This window comes from Saccoglossus kowalevskii, chromosome 19 (assembly GCF_978046115.1).
Source record: "Saccoglossus kowalevskii chromosome 19, keSacKowa6.1, whole genome shotgun sequence".
NCBI lineage: Eukaryota > Metazoa > Hemichordata > Enteropneusta > Harrimaniidae > Saccoglossus > Saccoglossus kowalevskii.
Window position 1 is genome coordinate 19,868,214 of NC_140659.1, and position 20,660 is coordinate 19,888,873.

The 20,660-nt window shown below is 40.2% G+C and overlaps 1 protein-coding gene across 2 annotated transcripts in view; it reads left to right on the top strand.

Annotated features, from left to right (window-relative positions):
- The first annotated feature begins 1,303 nt into the window (after positions 1-1,303).
- LOC102805057 (broad substrate specificity ATP-binding cassette transporter ABCG2-like) overlaps positions 1,304-20,660 on the top strand; it is a 32,635-nt gene continuing 13,278 nt past the window's right edge. The window contains exons 1-6 of one of the 2 annotated variants that reach the window (XM_078011233.2): positions 1,304-1,526; positions 11,896-12,080; positions 12,662-12,721; positions 13,730-13,844; positions 14,794-14,946; positions 15,629-15,786. In XM_078011233.2, coding sequence (XP_077867359.2) covers positions 1,443-1,526; positions 11,896-12,080; positions 12,662-12,721; positions 13,730-13,844; positions 14,794-14,946; positions 15,629-15,786 — 755 coding nt within the window. In that variant the 5' untranslated portion in view covers positions 1,304-1,442. Of the gene's footprint in view, positions 1,527-9,590; positions 9,855-11,895; positions 12,081-12,661; positions 12,722-13,729; positions 13,845-14,793; positions 14,947-15,628; positions 15,787-20,660 lie in introns of those variants that run through there. The other variant, XM_085493598.1, reaches the window with a different exon arrangement.

The following is a 20,660-nucleotide window of genomic DNA, read 5'->3' on the forward strand; positions in this document are numbered from 1 at the left end:
TTTTACTTAGTTATTTATCGGTTGTAGCACATCCGCCTGACGTTAGAGGGTCTATGCAAGAATAACTAGGTTATTCTGTGAATATGTTTTACATGTTTCTTAAAGGGCGGTGGTCGTCGCGCCACGCATGTGCGACATTTGTTTGATGAACATTGATTTTCCCATACTCCAATGCGCTTTTATAATGATAAATCACAAGTATGAGTTTTGACCTGGGAGCAACTTTCACTAATTACCGCCGATGACTCCTTCGATGCTTTCCAAATCGCCTAAAATGCCTAATTAAAGCTTGGTAATGTCTCGTTGATCTGCGCAAATACTAGTAGTCAAAGTCGCCATATTTGTTTATATGAGACCCATATCTCTCGCATGCGTGGCGCGACGATAACCATCCTTTAAAAAGTGTGAAATTTCAAATTATGTTTTCAACACTTATTTTGTTCACAGATTTGAAAAAATTCACCCCTTTCGGAGGGGGGGATCTTCCATAAAAACTTGAAGCTATGCGGTTACGTGCCGCCTACTGGGTTTCAATGTAAACGAAAGGTTCGAGAAATCTAAAAAAACAACTTTGGAAAAACGCCTGAAGACCGTGATGTTATTCGGGAGCCGTCTCTGACTCTCTCCAGTATTTTGAACTCGTACCTGTTATATGTATATTTATATTGTATGACATCACCGTGTGATACTGCGCATGCGTTTAGCAGTACTGAAATCAGACTAACATATTGGTCTAGAGGTGAGTATGTAAATAGTGGATGGGGTCAGAAATAATTGGTCGACACACCTCTACCTATTTTACTTGAAATAACCCCCTCCCGGGCCATGCGCCGGACAGACAGTAATTTTAGTAATGTTCTCACTGCAATGACTCTAATACAGACCGTGGGAGAATTCCAAGAATCGAACGTAAATACTCTATATTATTAAGTTAAAGCACGGTGGTCGTCGCGCAGCGCCTGCTCGAATTTCATGTAAACAAACAATGCATTTTACACGCGCTGCGTACGTCGCTATGAGTCCCACATCGAACAGGACGCAGTGCAACGACCACCGTTCTTTAAAATAAGATTACATTACAAATCACTCCCTATAAATTGGTGTAAGGAATGCCCGGGAGAAAGGGGCATGCCGTTCACATTGTCGATAACGATCAGTGGCCGTCATATAATAATAAATACTATTTTAAGAGATTTGCTATATTTAAATCACACAAACCTGCATATTTTAACGACATCGCTTCCACCCAGCTACGACATTTCGACATCAATTACTTTCTCGTGTATTGCCGAGCAAACACTCTGCAATGCTGGACACAGCTACCAAAGTACCAGGACTAAAAAGCAGAGAACTCGAATTGAAGCAATCGTGTCCGGGTAACCTATCCGAGTCATATTGACGAGTATACACAATTCACAAAAGATATATATATCACTGATATAATGTCAACTACATATAACGCAGAAACACAAACAATTGACATTATTGGTAAAGACATGGATTCAATGGAAACAGACAATATTCAGGTGAGATTTTAAAATATTCAATATTGGGGCTTCGACCTCATTAGGTGATTCTGACAATGAAACACAACTGCCGGAAGTGACCATGCTCAGGCTGACAAGCGTTTACTAATTGCCCGAATTCTGGTTATGGTCGTATACTAGGTTGATGGAAGTGAAACAATATTCTCAGTAAACCATGACAATAGCAAAGGCGGCGACACGAAATTTAGCATGGGGGGGGGGGGGGGGGTCTGCTCACCATTCCTCACGCCGGAGGAAACGCGCTTTCCTGCATTTTGAGGGGCAAGACATTCCTCTTCAACTGTGTCGCATTGACACAAATACACAAAGGGTTTCTGCTATATTTGCCCCCCCCCCCCCCCAGCTGCGGTTCTGTAGCTCTGGATTTCGCTGGTTTCTGTTTTTTTTGGCGTTTTCTGTTGAAACCGTAGGGTTTCGCAATTACCAATAGATAAACGAATCAGACTTTCGATGCAACGGAACACAAAAAGCGTAAGCGTAAAGCGCAAAGACCTGTGGGAAAGAGATTGAGCACCTCAGTACGGCAACCGAAGTGGCTCACAACATGGCGTTTTATAAAACCATTTTTACAATTCATTTACATTTTGAAAACTCATTTATATTTTATAATCCTTTTTTAAACACCATTTTCGGTTCTGGAATCGATTTCTAAACCCACTTTCGTTTCTGGGTTCTGTTTTTATTTTAAAAACCAGTTGTTTAAATCCATTTTCATTTTTGAAATCCTTTTTCATTTTTAAAATCTATTTTCGTTTTCAAATTCGATTTTCATTTTCAAAATCTATTTTAGTTTTTAAAATCTGTTTTTTATTTTTAAATTCTATTTTCGTTTTCATATTCCATTTTCATTTTAAAAATCCATTTCCGTTTTCAAATTTCATTTTCATTTTTAAAATCCATTTTCGGTTTTCAAATTCCATTTCCATTTTAAAAATCCATTTTCGTTTTCAAAATCCATTTTCATTTTCACTTTTTGACCTGTGACCTCGCCCTCTGACCTCATACCACATGACGAGGAATTGTAACTCGGATTCTGGCATTTTTTTCTTATTTCCACCAGTGGCGTTTTCATGATAAGGCCTATTTACGTAATTTCTTCTGCAGACTATAACCTATTTGGCCGTGGTTCCACGGCGATTTTGGATGCATAGAGGGTTCTCAGCTTCATCCGTATGTCGGCTTACGCTGTGGCGTGGAATGCCTGTACATACACAGATGGCGCTGCCTTGTATACCTACAGTACCTTATCCGGTACGATAACACAGCAGACCCACAGCTATAACTTGTTCTAACCTGAGTATCAACATTACAGCTGATAAAATGAGAGCTCGAAGGTTGATTAGAATAAGTTATAGCCGTGGTTTTGCTGCGTTTTGGTACCGGGTAGGGTATTGTCGGTAAACAAGGCAACGTCGTCGGTGGACAAGCCTGACCTCAAATGCATTTGACGCAAAAGTGTAAGCCGACCGAATTAGCCAAGAACCCTTGATGGACCAAAATCGCCGCGGAACCACGGCTATTGTTATAGCCTGAAGAAGAACTTACATAAACATAAAGAAGTCTTACCATGGAAACATCACTGGTTAAAATAAAAAAAACTATCAGGTTTGTAAAAACAATTACCGTAAAAACGGTTGAAGTTAATGCGATAGGCGGGGAAACAACAGTGATTTTTATGTAAATTATGATGGGAAATTTGCTTCAACTCGAAAAATACGTATATACCTATACTTCAAATGTCAACAAAAACGTGAAAATAGATTTTAAAAATAAAAACGGATTAGTAAAAACAAAAACGGATTTTTAAAAAAAATAGATTTTAAAAATGAAAGTGTATTTTAAAGGCAATAATGGATTTTGAAATCAAAAATGGATTTTGAAAATAAAAAATGATTTTAAAAATGAAAATGGATTTTGAAAACGAAAATGGATTTAAAAAACAAAAATGGATTTTGAAATCAAAAATGGATTTTGAAAATGAAAACGGGTTTTGAAAATGAAAACGGATTTTAAAAACGAAAATGGGTTTTAAAAACGACATTGAAATTCGAAAATAAAAACAGATTTTAAAAATGGATTTAAAAAACGAAAATGGATTTAAACATTTTTTTTAAATGAAAACAGATACCAGAAACAAAAATCGATTTCAGAACCGAAAATGGTTATTAAAAATGAATTATAAAATAAAAATGTAAAAATGGTTTTATAAAATGCCATGTTGTGAGCCACTTCGGTTGCCGTACCTCAGCCACAGACAGTCTTCAATATTGTGGTCAATCACCTCACTACGCCAGGCCATTTTTCCGTAGTTGTTACATCTGAGAACGTACTACAAAAGTGAAAAAAAATGTATGTGACATCCGAACTATTTATTAATGTCAGACTTCAGTAAAAACGAACCATTTTATCGCGAACTATGTTTTGCAAGGTAATGTTATTGTAGTGAAATGGCACACGTGATATACTAAAACTTTTGTTTACGAATATAGTTAGGAAAGAAACATTGAACACTAATTTCTCTGAAAGGAGTTTCCTAACATTTCTGTTCATCCTGTATTCTGGTGAATATTTCAATACTATTTCTGGCTTGAGTGGGTTAGATTTTCCGCGTCTAACAGCAATAGTGCTCAAAGGTTCTAGTAAGTTTATAAAGTTAGTCATTTATCCTATAATATAATTTTGAAAGGATTGCAGTTTCCTAGCGTGAATCAAACATGTTTTAAAATTATTAACCGAACATTTCTTTCAGATTTAGGGCGTAAAAGTTTTATTAAACCGATTAAAGTAAACAGGCGACTTGAACATAACTGTGTTAACCGACAGGAACTTGTAATTCGTTCGCGTATCGAACTGTTCGGAGCCAAGTTCGTCCTACTTGCCATTCGCAAGGAACGCCGGGAACCAGCGAATGATACTGTTTTGATTTGAGACCGTTCTTATGTTTTTGAGATATATGTGTCGAACTTGACTTATTGCTGCCAATAATGTATATCAATATCGATGACAACTTTGAATTCTATCAAAATAAAAATAAAAATATAGCCAAGAATATTATCGTTCGTGTTGAACCAGAAATGGCACGAGGAGGGGCACTAACTTAACCTTCGTTTACTCATTTACATATATTCCATATATGGACCGTAAATCGACAGTATTGGTAGGTCAAATACATATTATTTATTGCTCAGCAAACACTCTGCATTGGTGGACTTTGCACAAAGCTACTAAAGTAAGTATATAAGTACCATACCTGAGAAGAAGCGAATTCGAATTCGAATTTGTCCAGGTAGTATCTCATGACATGGTTTGCCTAGCTTCGGGGACATTTTTCGGTGAACGTCTGTATTCACGTGATATCCGAGTATTGACGAGTCTATATAATTCTACGTAAATGATATTATATTATTGCTAAAATGTCAACTACATGTACATTTAACACGGAAACACAAACAATTGCAAATATTTGTAAAGACATGGATTCGGTGGAAACTGGCACTATTCAACAGGTGAGATTTAATACTATTCAATATCTAGGTGTCACAAAGTATCGTTAGTTTATCGCCGACTCTATTTGGATTTTATATCTTGAAGTTAAACCTCATTGCGTACTCTCGACAATAAAACATACATTGAAAATAAATGCCGGAAGTGACGTGATCTCAGGCCATGGTTAGTAACCGTGCTCAGTCTGACAAGCGTTGACAAATTGCCTAGGTTCTGGTTACGGTATGGATGGGTGAGAGTGAAACAATACTAGAATTCTGAACTGTGTACTAGTCGATTAGCGAATCAGCCAGCGCTTCTATCTGCCCTTCGATCGGCTCTTCATTTTCATCTGCGCGGCGATTGGCGCCTGTATTATAGTTGTTTTTAATTTTGCAGAACACTCATAATTTCTACCTATACCAACCAAAATCCACCTCACATTCATGACTGAGGGGGCATGCAGTTTATATGTTGGACTGTTTCTATTAGCAATTTGACAAACTATCTTGACCTCCTACTGTCTCTTTCTGGTATGGAAGTTATGTTAGTGACTGATGCGGTGTCTATGATTTTACGAGTTAAAAATCCGTCATGTCTTAGCACAAATACGCTAATTTTGCAATATACTCCTTTCTAAAGTTGAGTTTTTTTGAATTACTGCAGTGTATTGATAATGTGACCACCATCGTGCATTGCCTCTGAGCAACTGATCAAATGAATAAAACATGTGGTTGTTCCATTCATATCATTGTGCAACTTAAAGGGCGGCAGTCGTCGTGCCGCGTCCTGTTCGATATGGGACTCTCAGCGACGTATACAACGCGTGTAAAATACATTGTTTATTTACATGAAATTCGAACACGCGCTGCGCGACGACCACCTCGCTTTAAACAGTTAATCTTGAGGTTATATTATGCCAACAAAATAACCTCGCTAACAAGAATGAAAGTAAAATTGTAATTTTAAAAATTTAACAATGGTAAATCAGGGGAGGTTTATTTGCCACCAAGTGATACCCTTAATTAACATGACATGAATAAACGGGGGAATGTGACCCCGTTTCACAATAATTTGTATTATAACTATTCAACTGAAACCAAGAATCACTCAGTCAGGTCAAAGAACAAAATAACTATCAATTAAACTACCATCAGAATCTAACCTGAAATCCTGAGACAGACTTACTACACTAACTTCATGGGTGATTGATTATTGAATATTTCACGAGTTATGGTAGAAGCCTACTCATAAATTGAAAAACGCAGAATTTATTAATTTTGCAATAATTTGTACTCAAAGGCAATATTAAGATATTGACCTAAAAAAAGTTGAGGGTCACCAGCCTTTTTTCGAGAAATTGATGGTTGTATTTTAGTGGAAAGTTGCTATTTTGACACTATTATAAAACTTTTACCACAGGTTCCTATAGCAGATATATTAAGCAATATCTTAAAATCTAGCCTGGTGACATAGGCTGAAAAAAAACATATATTGTTAATGATGGAGTACTTTTTGTTGTTCTGAATTATTTAAAAAATCTGGGTTTAAAAAAAAGCAATTTTTCTTTAACGTTGTGTTCTATGGAATTGTTCTAGAAATATCAATTTTCAAGAAATATTAAGACACGTTTCTCAAAAAGCATAACTGTAACACACAAAATAATGCTATTTCATTGTACCATGGGACATTAGCTTCAAGATTGTACATAATAAACTAGCGTCCTGGTAACGTCAAACATCGCGTTGGATTCGACAAGCGCGAACATATTCCGGGGGTATACATTTGATGATGGTGAATTTCGATGAAGTAAAAATCCCCTGTCGAAAATCGGTCTTTCGACTTTGAGCTATGAAAAAACAAATTCGAGTTCAAAATCAAATCGTTCGATTTCTGTGGCAGACGTTCGGTCCGCGCCCTTCACGCAATATGCGAGATCTCGCAGTTAATGGAAAATCATCTATTGAATATATCGATTTTGTGAAGTTATGACCATGTATACTAAATGTCATGCTTGAATATAATATACAACTATTTATTTTTTATACTAGTCATCTCTGTCATATGTTCCTTAAAAGTTGTATCCAAAATAAAAGCACGATAAAGTCACGGTTTTTATGACTACATTGATACATTTTACCATCACAATCAATTGCTTACATGGCAGGCAAACCTCATCAATATAATTCGTCTATTTTTAGGTCAAGTAACATACATCATATAATGATCAAAACTCAACGTATTTATCAAAACATATCGTTCTTTTATAGATTTGATTTGGAGAATACACATTAATGTTGTTATGATCATATCTTTTTCATTATGATTATTAGTTGACACCTTCAACAGAACACTAACAACGAACGGAAATCATACACATTTTATTTTTAAAAACACAAACTATTCCCAATTCTGTTTTTACATGTAACTTATTTGTCATCATGGTGTGACCTGAAATGGTGTCCGTATGCCGACAAAATATAACCTTCTTGGCAGAAGTAATAACAATACTGAATATAATTAATATGGTCATATATTAGTGCAATGAGGGTTATTTTTAATATTTTGTTTTCACAAACTGTGATGAACTAATGATAAATCATCGTTGAAAAGGATTCCTAGTCTTATTTGGTGAGAGGAATTTTGCTGATTTACATAGTTTATTGCTCACCGAATATTGCTTACCCAAACTTTGCTCACCGAATTTTGCTCACCACTTATCCAACCTCGCATCGTGGCGTACAACGTTTTCCGGTTCGGCATTTTCTGTTGTGAAAAAAAAACATCTTGAAAAAAATCCTGCGAAACACACATTGCGTATCGAAACACAATTCGCGTGGATTATTTTGTGTTGAAACACATGTTGCGTGGTGAAAAACAAAATTAGTGGCGATTGTAGTAATGGCCCTACTTAGACAGACGCTGTCCAAATGAAAGAAATACACGGGCCCAAACACGTATACGCTGCAAAATAACTGTAACAACAGAATGTTGCAAATCTTTCGTTCTTAACTACTAGTAACTTGAAGTCACGCCATATGATAACTTACTTAGTAGATAATGAAGTCATTTAGGAGAGTATGCTTCAATCAGGGCTTCGTCCCCTCGTTTATTCTACCAAACTCGTTCATTCAGCGCCATGCGAACTGAGTAAGTGTGAACTTAGCAATCGCATGGAGCGAGATATATCAAGCGCAGGCACCAATCGCGGATTGTGTAAATTAATGCCGAATAATAATAATATAATCGACAACTTCAATATAATAATTGCGTGTTCTTTTTTGTGTTTTTAATACAAGTAGCGTTTTATAATATTCCCATTCTGTCTTTATTATAAGTGAAGTGTCAACATCATGCTATTTTTCTTTGCAATCTAATTCATCTGTTTAAAGAAAAGTCTGTTTCTTAAAGCGGGGAGTCGTCATCTGCGCATGCGTCAAATGGCCATACATACTAGTAGCGTGTCATTGTTTACAAACAAGCGTCTACCAATGAGCCTTTGCGTTTTTAGCGTGTGTTGTTATCGTCGTTTGTGACTCAACTCCCGCGCGTGCGCAGGTGACGACCCTCCCGCTTTATACATTTCCGAGCTTAGAAATGTGTAACATATTATATGTATGTATGTAGTAATGACATTTTTTTTTCACTAAAACTAAAACAAAAGTGTTATGTTTTCCATTTTGTTGCACTGTTTTGTATTCATTAGTTATTTTCCCACTTGTAAAATTGTAGCATTTACATACTAAACTATATGCTAATTTCTTATTTAACAAAATGATACATACTGTTGTTCGTGTTTAGGTAGTTAGCATCTATTAAAATTAGTAGTATTTTTGTAATGCCCGCGGACGACCTTATATACCAGCATGTCCTCGCTCCTTGTTTGTCGTGCCTTTAAATTACACAATTACTTGAATACCACTTTGCCAGAGGTGTTACTGTTACCGATATGTATTCTTTTTAACAAGAACTAGACTGGTAAAATCTTTTTTGCTTTGTGAACAAAAATGTTTTCAGCGTGATCGCGAAACCCCTGTGACCGCGAAAGATATTTGTAATAAAAACGTTCATAAGCAAAACCCAGCTGTTGTTCTTCACTGTACATATGTGTACCAAGGATTTATACATTTTTATTTCTACTAGTACATTGACATTGAATGGCCTGCGCTATTTCTGCTTTTAAATATGTTTGTTGCAGGTAACAGTTCCCCACATTGACTGTCACAGTTGTCTTTCTTGAAACAATGTGGAAATTGACATATCATCGACAAATATTATATCTGAGCACAGTCACTTGAGGGCTGAAAATCCAAATAAATCGATCAGTTAAAATTTTTCTTTTTCCCCGATTTTTCATAGCTACTCATTTAACAAACAGCGATTTTTTAGAAGATTGGCGAATCGATTTACATGTATTTGGATTTTCAGTTTTCAAGTGACTGTACACAGACCTGACGCCAAGAAAATGGTTGATAGGCACGAGTTAGTGCGCCCTCACCGACAGCCGCATACTTTTAAGATCGACAGGGATGACGCAAAACAAATCGCGTTGGAGGGGGGGGGCTGTCGAGAAACCGGGTCGTAAAAAGTTCAGGCCACTGTGAAACAATCGAATCTTCTATTGACACTAGAGCGTTTCCAGTACACCACGGCCACTGATCGTATTTACACTAATCGGCAATGGAATCGGCGACGCGAAGGGCAAAGGTCACAGAGACTGTACACAAATTATCTCGTGAAACGGAGAACCTATGTAATCGACTTTGAGACCCGAAAAATAAGTGTTCGACAAATATTCCGGAAATGTTCAAACACGATGAGCGAGTAAGTTATGATTTGTTCTGTCCACTGTTAACAGGACTCAATTTGGTGGGGCATTTTCAAACTGTGAAATGCCGGTGCCGGTTACCTATTTCACATAGAGCGACTGTGCCTATTTTGACACTATTGTTCAACTCATGTACTGTGACTTTCATGGGGCGCTGGGTCACCTGGAATTTCGCACTGGAAAACGATAAAGCGGCGAGTCAGATAGTTAGTCATACAAGTGTGACCCTCGCACAAGAATTGGTAGTCTGCACCTCTCCTTGGCTCCTGTTAAATTGGAGCCAAGTTCAAGTTCAAAGTCTAGAATAGAATAGAGAGATAGCGGTATTATCCAACTGTACACTGACTGTAGTGACAAGTACTAATCACACTGACTGTAGTGACAAGTACTAATCACACTGACTGTAGTGACAAGTACTAATCACACTGACTGTAGTGACAAGTACTAATCACACTGACTGTAGTGACAAGTACTAATCACACTGACTGTAGTGACAAGTACTAATCACACTGAACGCACATTAATACTATATAAATACAAGTTTAGTGCTGCATTTAGTGTTTAGTGCTGCATTTGGTGTTTAGGGTTCGTCTAAATTTTATATGATGTCTCGGAGCTCCAAAATGTTTAATATAGCAATTGAGCTTGTTTAATCAACAGACATACTTAATAGTGTAATTAGGTGAGACACAGATGTAGAGGCAGGTGGGTGAATTAGCTATATTGGGTTAGTATGTGTGTTAATTGCTGCTTTGGATTCACAGGTCCAATTTAAATTATAAAAATCCTGTGTTGGTGTACCTTTAACCACAGTGCTTTAACTACAGTTGTCCATGGAGGTACCTCCATGATCTGTTCAAATGACATTAAGCATTACGGCATGGAATTAATTATTCTTGATGACGTAATCAAGGTAATCATAATTAAAATATCGACAGACATACTTATACTGTTGTGGTGATGAAATAATTTCTCTAGGGCTTTGTTCAGGCAATATATTTTACAATAAATCATAGAAAATTTAATGCAAAGTAACACAGTTAAAATGTCTATTGTCTGCAAGCATTGTCCTTGCTTGATCGCTCTCACGTGTTGTACCACATTCTATGATTATGTCAGTACTATTTTTAGTCAAATCTTTGTAACATGACAAACACTGCAGACCTTAGTTAGATACAGACAGCCGTATAAATCACATTGAGAGTTTGAAAGCCACAAGACTTTTTCCCCTACAAATATTGTTTCATTCTCTCCCCTCATTTCATACACTTTTCCGAATACCATGATTACGTAGGTCAGGGGAACAGTGGACGTGGTAATGGATGAGAATGGAACATTGGAGGGGATAAAATGTGTGGTTCTCTCTCGCTCAATGAGATCTTGGTGGCCCTTGCATTTTGGGTGTATTAACTATTATGCAAATCATGTTTGTCAACCAATCAGAGAGCTGCCTGTAACAATACTTTTTATTGGCTGCTGATGCTAGAAATTATGTATTCTCTGGTGGACATCTGGGCATTTTCATCGTCCGGCAACCATCACATCTCAGAAACTCTTAGAAAACGGTACTTTGGGATAGTTGTTGAGACTCCCCTCAACAGTGTAACAAGATTTCCCCCACGTGTACAACATATATAAATTTGGTTGCTCAGGATTACTTAAATGTTGAGTTTGTGTTGTTTTCACCAGCTCTTCAACCGATGTTCCACAGCAGTTTGCTTAGAACCGATAGAAATACATGCTACGCTGCTGCGCATCTTAGCAACATTCTGTGACATAGCTCTGCCCCAGGGAATAGGCAAAGTTTTGTAAGATAATGCTTGTATGGTGATATGGGACGACGAAGGTCCCATTCTGTGCGAGTTCCATGTGCATCACAGAATTCAGTGGAAATGAGCAAAGTTATCACGGTATTCAAAAATGCGAAAGACACGTAGTACGTGCTCTTGTGACAGTGTATGCTATCTGTACCATATGGAGTCAAATTTATCTAGCTAGCTCCTCTAAAGTGATGGTATTTCTATTTATTGCAATCAGGAACATATTTTGAATGGTGCAGATGCTGAAGACACAGTCCAGAAGTCCTATGGCAGCAATGGACCAACTAGATTTGGATCCGGTCGTCTACATGGAGCCACAGTATCATTCCATGATATTACCTATAACGTTGTCACAAAAATAGATGGCAAAAAGACTAACAAAGATATTCTTCATAATGTTAGGTACTGTTACTACCGTTATGATATTAAAACTCAGTACTGTGAAAAACTTTATTTTAGCAGCAATTAATTTTCGCTTTTTGGGTGTTTTGTATGGAATTTATTTCACTGATTTTTGGTGAGTTGAATGTAAAATATAGGATTTTATTTTCATTGAATCATTCCTTCAGTGAGAATAGTGAAAATTAATTCCAAGCGAAATAAAAGTATTTTACACTATGCGATTCTATACGCATCATTTCACTACATTGTCATTATTAGCAATAAGTTCATGCTCCAAGCGAGGAGTGAGTATGCACATGGCTACATTGTCATGATTCCATGCAAAGTTATTAATGGAAAAAGTCGGCCAAGCTGGGTTCTAACCATAACTTTCGTATTGGTCGTCAGTACCATTAACTTCTACTCTATGAGGGATTTGGTTGGGATTGGTGTACAAAAGTAGACGTTTCAAAAATCCATTCGTCTTCACATGATATGCATGACAATGCATCAAAATTCACAAGATGCCAACAATAATTTTGGCTATTTAACTAATATTGTTTAATCAAATTAATATTGTTTATTTCTGCTTTTTTTTTCAGTGGTGTATTTTCTCCTGGTGTCAATGCCATTCTAGGCCCAACTGGAAGTGGTAAGACGTCGTAAGTATTGAATATCATTGAATGTGTGGAGCTATTCCAGACTCCAGTCAGTTTACTATTCCTAGATCTTGCATTCATTGTCACAACGATGGTTTAATTAGTTTGTTGTTTTTAATTTTTTGCAGACTGCAGCCGAAAAATGGAAATCAATAACTTTAAATTATTTCATACTCATAGTTTTTGTTTTACGTTAATGAAGAGAAATTATTAATCTTTTGTAAATTATCGCAGTCAATATTTTTTTTAAATGGTGGCTTTTATTAATTTTGATTTCTTGAGCAAAGAATTAAAAAGACGATTATTTGACAAGTTCATTTGAAAGTAGTTCCCCATTCAGTCAAACTGTTCTATCATGAAGAATTTTGGGGCCAAAATTGAAAAAGATTTTTGCTATCGCTCGTGCGACTTTGCCCCGAAAAAATACCCATAGTTTTCTACAGTTGAACAGTTTACCTGAATCTATTCAACTATTGAACCAAGCGATTGTCAAATAAATCATTTGTCCTTTGTTTGATTGCACACAGTACATAATAGTAACATGATGTCACAAGAAACATGATGTCACATTTAGGGTATATTGAAAACCAGTGTGTGCATTGGGGAGGGGGTTCAGGATAATAATGTACATTATTTTTTAATGAAAAGTAGAAGCATTTATTGTTATCATATTATTGAATATGAATATGAGACGTGTGTCATTAACTGATCATTTATTTTGTTGCCTTGTCTGCAACGGTAATGACGCAGGGTGTCACCATATCCGGTTGTTATCATTGTTAACACTTTCTTGTGGCCAGAATAATGCTATTAATTTTTGTCAAATCTTCCTGAAAATCAGAAATATCGAAAAAATCAAAATATAATATTAGTTCAGTTCAATGATGCAATGTATCCTGATGATGTGTCGTGTTTGTTATGGATCCCATAAAATGTAAACAATTGATTGGGAACTTCTTTCCATTTTTGTCGATACCTGTAACACTTTTTTTTTGTTTTCATTGCTTTCAGACTGCTAGATATTTTAGCTGGAAGAAAAGATCCAAGAGGCCTTTCAGGTCAGGTGTTGATAGATGGACAAAGACAACCACTAAACTTTAAGTGCATGTCTGGATATGTCGTACAGGTACGTCATGGTAGTGTCAGCAACTTATGGAAAAACAACAAATTCACAATAAACAACACAAGATTACCATAACTCGTATGTGTTTCGTAAATTATCTGGGTATTCACATTCTGTGGTACAGAGTAATAAGGGATTGTTTGTTAATCTTTATTTCAGATCTTTTGATGAAATTCTTCGGAAAAAGACATTTAGCTTTATTAGTAGTCTGCATCTTTCTTCTAATCCCTTGATAACAGAACACTGTACATTTCAATTCATTCATCAGAGTGTGATATGGAAATTATGGGAGAAAAGGATTTTTTGACTTGTATTTTTTTTTTTGCTATGGATTTTTATGATCTGAAATAAACACATAATAATAATGACACATTTCCTGCACAGAGAGCCAAAATTAGTGGAGTGAAAAGGCGTCCACGGGTGATGTGTTTGCGAACCAAAATTATTCTGGCCACAATTCTGGTGCCAGATTTTGCATATTTTCATGTATTTTTCTAGAATGTTTCATTTATTATTATTGCTAGCTGATTTCTAACTGTTTGATACTCAAAAATGCAGTGGATAACAGGGACTACGTTTTTTAATGTGGAATAATACATCCACCAATGCTGACAATCATGCAGCTAATACTCAAACACTCCAAGCCTGTTCACTCTGTTCTATAACATATTTTGTGAGAAAAAAACCCTCACACTATAAGCAATGCTAGAGGATTTCTCACACTCAGAGATTTTGGTCTCACACTCGTCTAAGGCTCATACAAGACAGAAAAATCTCCAACTCGTGTGAGAAATCTTATATTCCACTCCCATGGGAGGTTGTATATGATTCTACATCTCTACATCATTTTCACTTAGTATGTCGTTATTCCCAATTGAAAGAAGTAAGATAGAGATGAATACATTTTTTTTTTTTTTTACAAATACCATCATTTCCTTCTTTATTAATGCAGGATGATGTTGTCATGGGAACACTGACTGTCAGAGAAAACCTTGAATTTTCTGCATCCTTACGACTTCCAGGTCGTATAAAAAAAGAAGAACGAGATGCTCGTGTACAACAAGTTATCCATGAACTTGGTCTTAACGTATGTGCTGATTCTAAGGTGAGTATTTAGAAGGACCCCTAACTACCGGTATGTTGTTTACCAGGAATTGTATTATTAGTTAATTCTTGAATCAATTGCTGATAAATACTAGATTGCTGATTAGATATGTGGTGTTAAATTTTTTTTTTGTGAACATGAATTCTCGGGGCGTACATCACCGCCTGGCAACCACTACGGTGAAAACAAAAGGCCGAAAACTTTCCGAAAACTGTACTTTGGTATAGTTGTTGAGACTCTCCAAAACTGTGCAACTAGATTATCCCTACCTGTGCAACATATATAAATTTGGTTGCTCAGGATTACTTCAAAGTTGGGTTTGTGCAGTTTCCTCGAGTTCCACAGCAGCTTGCGCAGGGCCCATAGAAATACATGGTACAGTGCTGCGCGTCTTAGCAACGTAGAACGTCCGTGACGTAGCTCCGCCACTGAGAATAGAAAGCATCTGAATGAGAGAATGCCCACATGTGGCCATCATGTTGAAAGGTCAGTCACTAAACATGAGGTCAAGCAAACTATAAGGATTCCCCAGTGACCATATTAACACATTGTTCACTGAAAGCCGAAATAAATAGGGAAAAAATAGCATTTATTTAGGTATCATATTGCGATAACATCATATTTTGGTGGAATCGCTCTCAGTATGTGTTGTTCCTAATTCTTTACCTGTGCTTTACAACAGGCAGGAACACCATTCATACGTGGAATATCAGGCGGTGAACGCAAACGAACCAACATTGGGATGGAATTAATAATACAACCCTCAGTACTATTCCTAGATGAGCCCACCACAGGGTTAGATGCAAGTACAGCGAATGCTGTGATTTTATTATTGAAAAGGTAACATTTTTAATGACTGACCTGTTGAAATTCTACGAGTTATTACAGTGTCACCGTTCAAATCTCATATACAAAATAATAATTTACATACACTGACAATGTCAATGTCAATATCGAAATAGGGAGGGTATTATGAGTATACTGTAAAGTATACACAACAGTACAGCGAGAGTATCAACTGGTGTGTAGTGCCACCACGTACTGTCTGAGTTCATACTTTGCGGTATCCTCGTAATAACCTTATTTTTATACATGTTCCCAATCTAACTGCTTTGTCCGTGAAGACCAAAACTGAGCAAGCTGTAGAAAATTGTTCAAACATGTCTGCCATTTTGATAATGTACCAGCAATCGTTTCATCATATTTGGAAATTGCTTTTCCTTGTAAAGCAGGATGCAAATACCACGTTTAATACCACAAAATTGATGGCATACTATAACTTACTGATGTATAATAACATAAGGTTATGAGGATACCTCAAAGTATGCACAGACAGTACAGCTGGAGTATCGATCGACGTGCAGTGGAGGTCGATGCCCGGCATACTGTATGAGTATTCTCGTAATAACCTCATTATTATACATCTTTTCCTTCCAAGAAGTTTAGAACAGAATCAGTTAACTTCTTTGTGTAGAGTCCGGTCAAACCCCGATAGCAGCCATGTTTGTTTTTATTATTAGAGGACGCTCACACGCGTAATCATTCCATATTTAGTATTTGCATTTCCTTATATGGTAGGATGAAAATACCATGTAAAATACCGCAAAATTACGGCACGCTGTTACTTACAGTAACAGATGTATAATAATATCCAATACTAGAACCCAGAGAATCAAATCAAATTCACTACGTTCAATTACCCACCATAGACTCCGGTCAGTCAAAATGACTATTTTGAACTGTAGGCATTAATCAGCGATTCTGCCGGTGATGGAGAGATAGAATCTAGGTCAGGGGAAGCCCCATGACCTCAAGATTCTTTTACCCCTTACGTCACGAACCCACGTGACCGAGGCCACATGGCAATGCCATAGGCAGCCGTCCATCACTCTTAATTTCTCTCCGCCTTGAGTGGAGATGAAATCTAGCGAGCTCTGCTGGATCGCCTGCTTTTTTTCCTGTCCGGATTTATAGCTTGGGTTGTTGCCGCTGCTCGGCATCCGACATGGTAGCTGGTAGGATAAGTTTTCCTTGTCTTTTTTTACCCTTGTGTCGTTTTCCCTTTGTGTGTAGTATTTTTCACAGCAAAGAAATCAAAATCCGGCGCCACTACGTAGTCACATGTTGATTTCATGGCGGCACCTTTTACAACTGTAATTCGTCTCCCTCATGCATGTCGTCTTTTATTTTTAATGTATTTAGCAATATATCGATGTAATGACAGCTCCAAGGCTCGCTGCCTTTTTCTTCCGGTCTCCTCGTCTTTCGAGCCGACCGTACAGTGGTTTATTCAGAATTTACCAGCATAGAACCCGCATCCGAGATACTTTGTCGTGGCTACGTGTGGGTTTCGGGGTTTTTTGCGTGAAAGCGTGTTTTTTTCACTGGAGTTCTGAGGCCTGAGATTTTCTTTCAGAGTCATAAAAATCGCTGACACTGACCACGTCACAGCAAGGTCGCGCGTCCAGTAAACAAATCGGTTAAAGTGAGTTGCGTGTTTTGCATGAGTGGAAAGTCCTCACCCTCGGCTACCGGTACTTCATGTACCGGGACGTCAAGTAAGAGGCCCGACGGCGGAGGTACCGATATTTTCTCGGTCTCCCCCGCTGATCGGAGGGCATCCTCACAGTCTGTTTTTTCAGGCGGTGTTTTTACCCGATTTTACCGGCTGCAGCGAGGCTGTGCCCCTGGAGGCTTTCCTCCTATGGGGCCCGTTGCGGGTCTCTTCGTGGACCCTTCCTCGCACGGCGCCGAGTTTGCCTCCGAGTTGAGAACTTTGGTCGAAGGACTGTCGGGGCAATTGCGTCCCTGGCAGGCCGGGTAGATCAGACGCAGTCGGAGCGAGCTGTCTCCACTATGTCCCCTCGGTGGGCAAGCAGGAAGAGACACGAAAGCATGTTTGCATTCAAACACGTCTCTTCCGGGGAACCCCCGTTCCCAGGCACGGCTCTCCCACTATTTTGGGGGGTGGCCGAGGCCCAGGCTAATTGCCCCGGTCCTTCTCTGGATCCTTGGGCACTGAATGCCAACGGGGTGCTGGCAGCCAAGTCTCCGATCTCGGGGCAGGGCTTTCAGGGCAGGGCACACGTTGACCCCCCCTACTTTCAGCCAGCTAGGGTTCGTCACACGGTAACGGTACAATGGTAACGAGTTTTTCCTTGTGTCCGGTCCCCGCTGTGGGTTTTGACTCCTTTCTTACCGACCCACGGGCGTCCCCAGAGGGAACCGACCCTGTCATGAGACGCACAGTCGAACACGCTCCCTCTCACATATTAAAGTGAAAGGAGATGCAGTTCGCTCGCGTCGGATACAGCCGGTACTCCGGGCGTTCCCTCAGAGTCATCCATCTGTATGACTCGGTGAGCCATGCTTTTGGGGTGAGGTGGAGTATCATCGATCCCAGTGATACGATGTATATACCCCCACCCTTGATCCTAAAGCAACCACCTAAGGTTGCTTCAACGCTTATGGGATCACGGGCGTCGGGATCCAAAGCAACCCCATCGGCAAGTCTCTCCCTGTCCGCCTGAGTGCGGAGTGGGGCGCAGAGCATGCAAACGGTGTTGATGGGCGGCGTTGGTCAGCCATGGAGGATGTAATGCTTAAGGCCCCCGAGTGGGGATAACATAAGGCAACACTTCCCACTGGACCAAACGCTACCCGGTTGGTGTGGTTTCGGGATCAGACCCCATAGCGTGGGATGAGACCAAAACGCCCCCAACCGGATTCCAAGGCTCCTTCCCCAGACCCCGATACCACGAATTTGGCAAACCGGGCAAAGGGGGATAGCCGCGTTCCATGGGTGTCCTTTCCAATTGAAGACGACCCATCTAGCCCTGAGGGCAGAGTTGCTTGAGCACATTATGCGTGACCAGCACTCTGGAGACCTTGGAGGCAGAACGCACCAGCCTCCTAGACCAGGCGACATTTTTACTGGTGGGCCACCGCACATCTACATGCGACACCCCCTAGTGTCGCCTGGCTCTCTTGGCCAGGGCCACTACCGTGCTACGAGACGCGGCCTTAGACGCACGTGTTTTCGTCGACAAGCTGAGCCAAGACTGGACTTCCTCTACCCTCTTTGTTCAGGGAATGGTGGGTACAGTCTCGGAGCTTTGGAGTGCAATGAATCAGAGGGTTCAGTTTGAATCCGCTAGCCAGTTGGTCCTGCCATGGGCAATCGGAGGGCACCCCAAGCACAGAAAACACAACGCCCTAGGGCGTTGTCCGCTAGCTGGAGTCAGCCAGGAGGCAAGCGCTTATACCCTTCCATGGGAGGGGAGGGTAGTGGCACGCCCCCCAGGGAGGTAAGAGCCAGGTGGTGGCTCCCCACCCTCCCTGGGCGGACGTCTACCCGGCAGCAGGGGAGGCATGTTTGACGCTCACCTCTGCAGCCGGGGGGGGGGGGGGGGGGGGGAGAGAGGCACGTGTTCAGTGAATGGCCAGGTCACAACTTAGTGACTACTTCAGGCCTTGGGGAACTCACCTCATGGGGGAAGGAAGCACACACACCCCCTCGCAACTGCCGAACACATGGCCACACAGATTGCGCCGGTGTAGTCCGGTTTGGAGACAACGGGTGACCGATCCCTGGACCTTTCCAGGTGGTAACATCAGTTTACGGGATACCGCTGAAATCTCCTTTTCCCCCGTCAGTGTCTCCCCTGTTGGGCACTGCCAGGGGACTCCCGCAAGGCGGAAGCAATCAGACAGGAAGTAGCAGTTTGCTGGGGAAAGACGCCATACACAGGGTACATCAGCCGGAGCTAAGGCCAGGCTTCTACCCAAATGGGTTCGTAGTACCAAATCTACAAATGGCAGGCGTCCAGTTTTGGACCTAGGCAGACTGAATCAGTACGTGCTCCTCGATCAGTTCCACATGGAGACACCATTCAGGGTTCTTCTCTCCATCCACAGTTTTGACTGGCTAGCCCCGCTAGACTTAAGCAGGGCCTACCTGCACGTACCGATGCACCCAGCGAGTTGCCATCTCCTTCGAATCGCCCAGCTGGGCCAAGTATTCGAATCTCGGGTGCCTCCCCGTTCGGGTTAGGCACAGCGCCTTACGTGTTCACCAGAGTGATGAAACAGGTAGTGCTGCTGCTTCACCAGATGTCGGTACACCTCAATCCGTACCCAGACTTCCGGTTACCAACAACCCGGGCAAGGGGTAATAGCCAAACGTGTCAGGCTAACACGGGATTTACTTCACCAGTTGGGCTCATTGGTAAATCGACAAGTCCCACCTCGACCCAATGTGCAGTTGGTGTCCCTGGGCATGGACTTTTGACACAGAGGTATGCTTGGCTTAGCTATTTCAAGCGTATTGCTTAGCGCTAGGCAGCCTAGCCGAATGCCTAGACACCGTTCCCTCTGTGTCCCTCCGCGAACTAACACGGATCATCGAAATGATGACCTCGGTTCGAAGGGTCGTTCCCCAGGCCGCACTACGCAGCCGCCCGGTATAACGCTTGTTATAGCGCCGAGCTCTCCTATGGGAACTAGATAGGCGGGTTTCGATCTTGGACCAAGTGAAGGAAGCCCCTTGGGCCCGCTCGCCGCAGGTATGACTCTGGTAACAGATACCTCCCCCTAGGGTTGGGGAGCGCATCTATTGGGCCAATAAGCCCAAGGATATGGCCCCCGCATTAGTTTCGGGACTACCATATCAACCGGCTCGAACTGAGAGCAGTGTACTTAGCACTACCACGCTT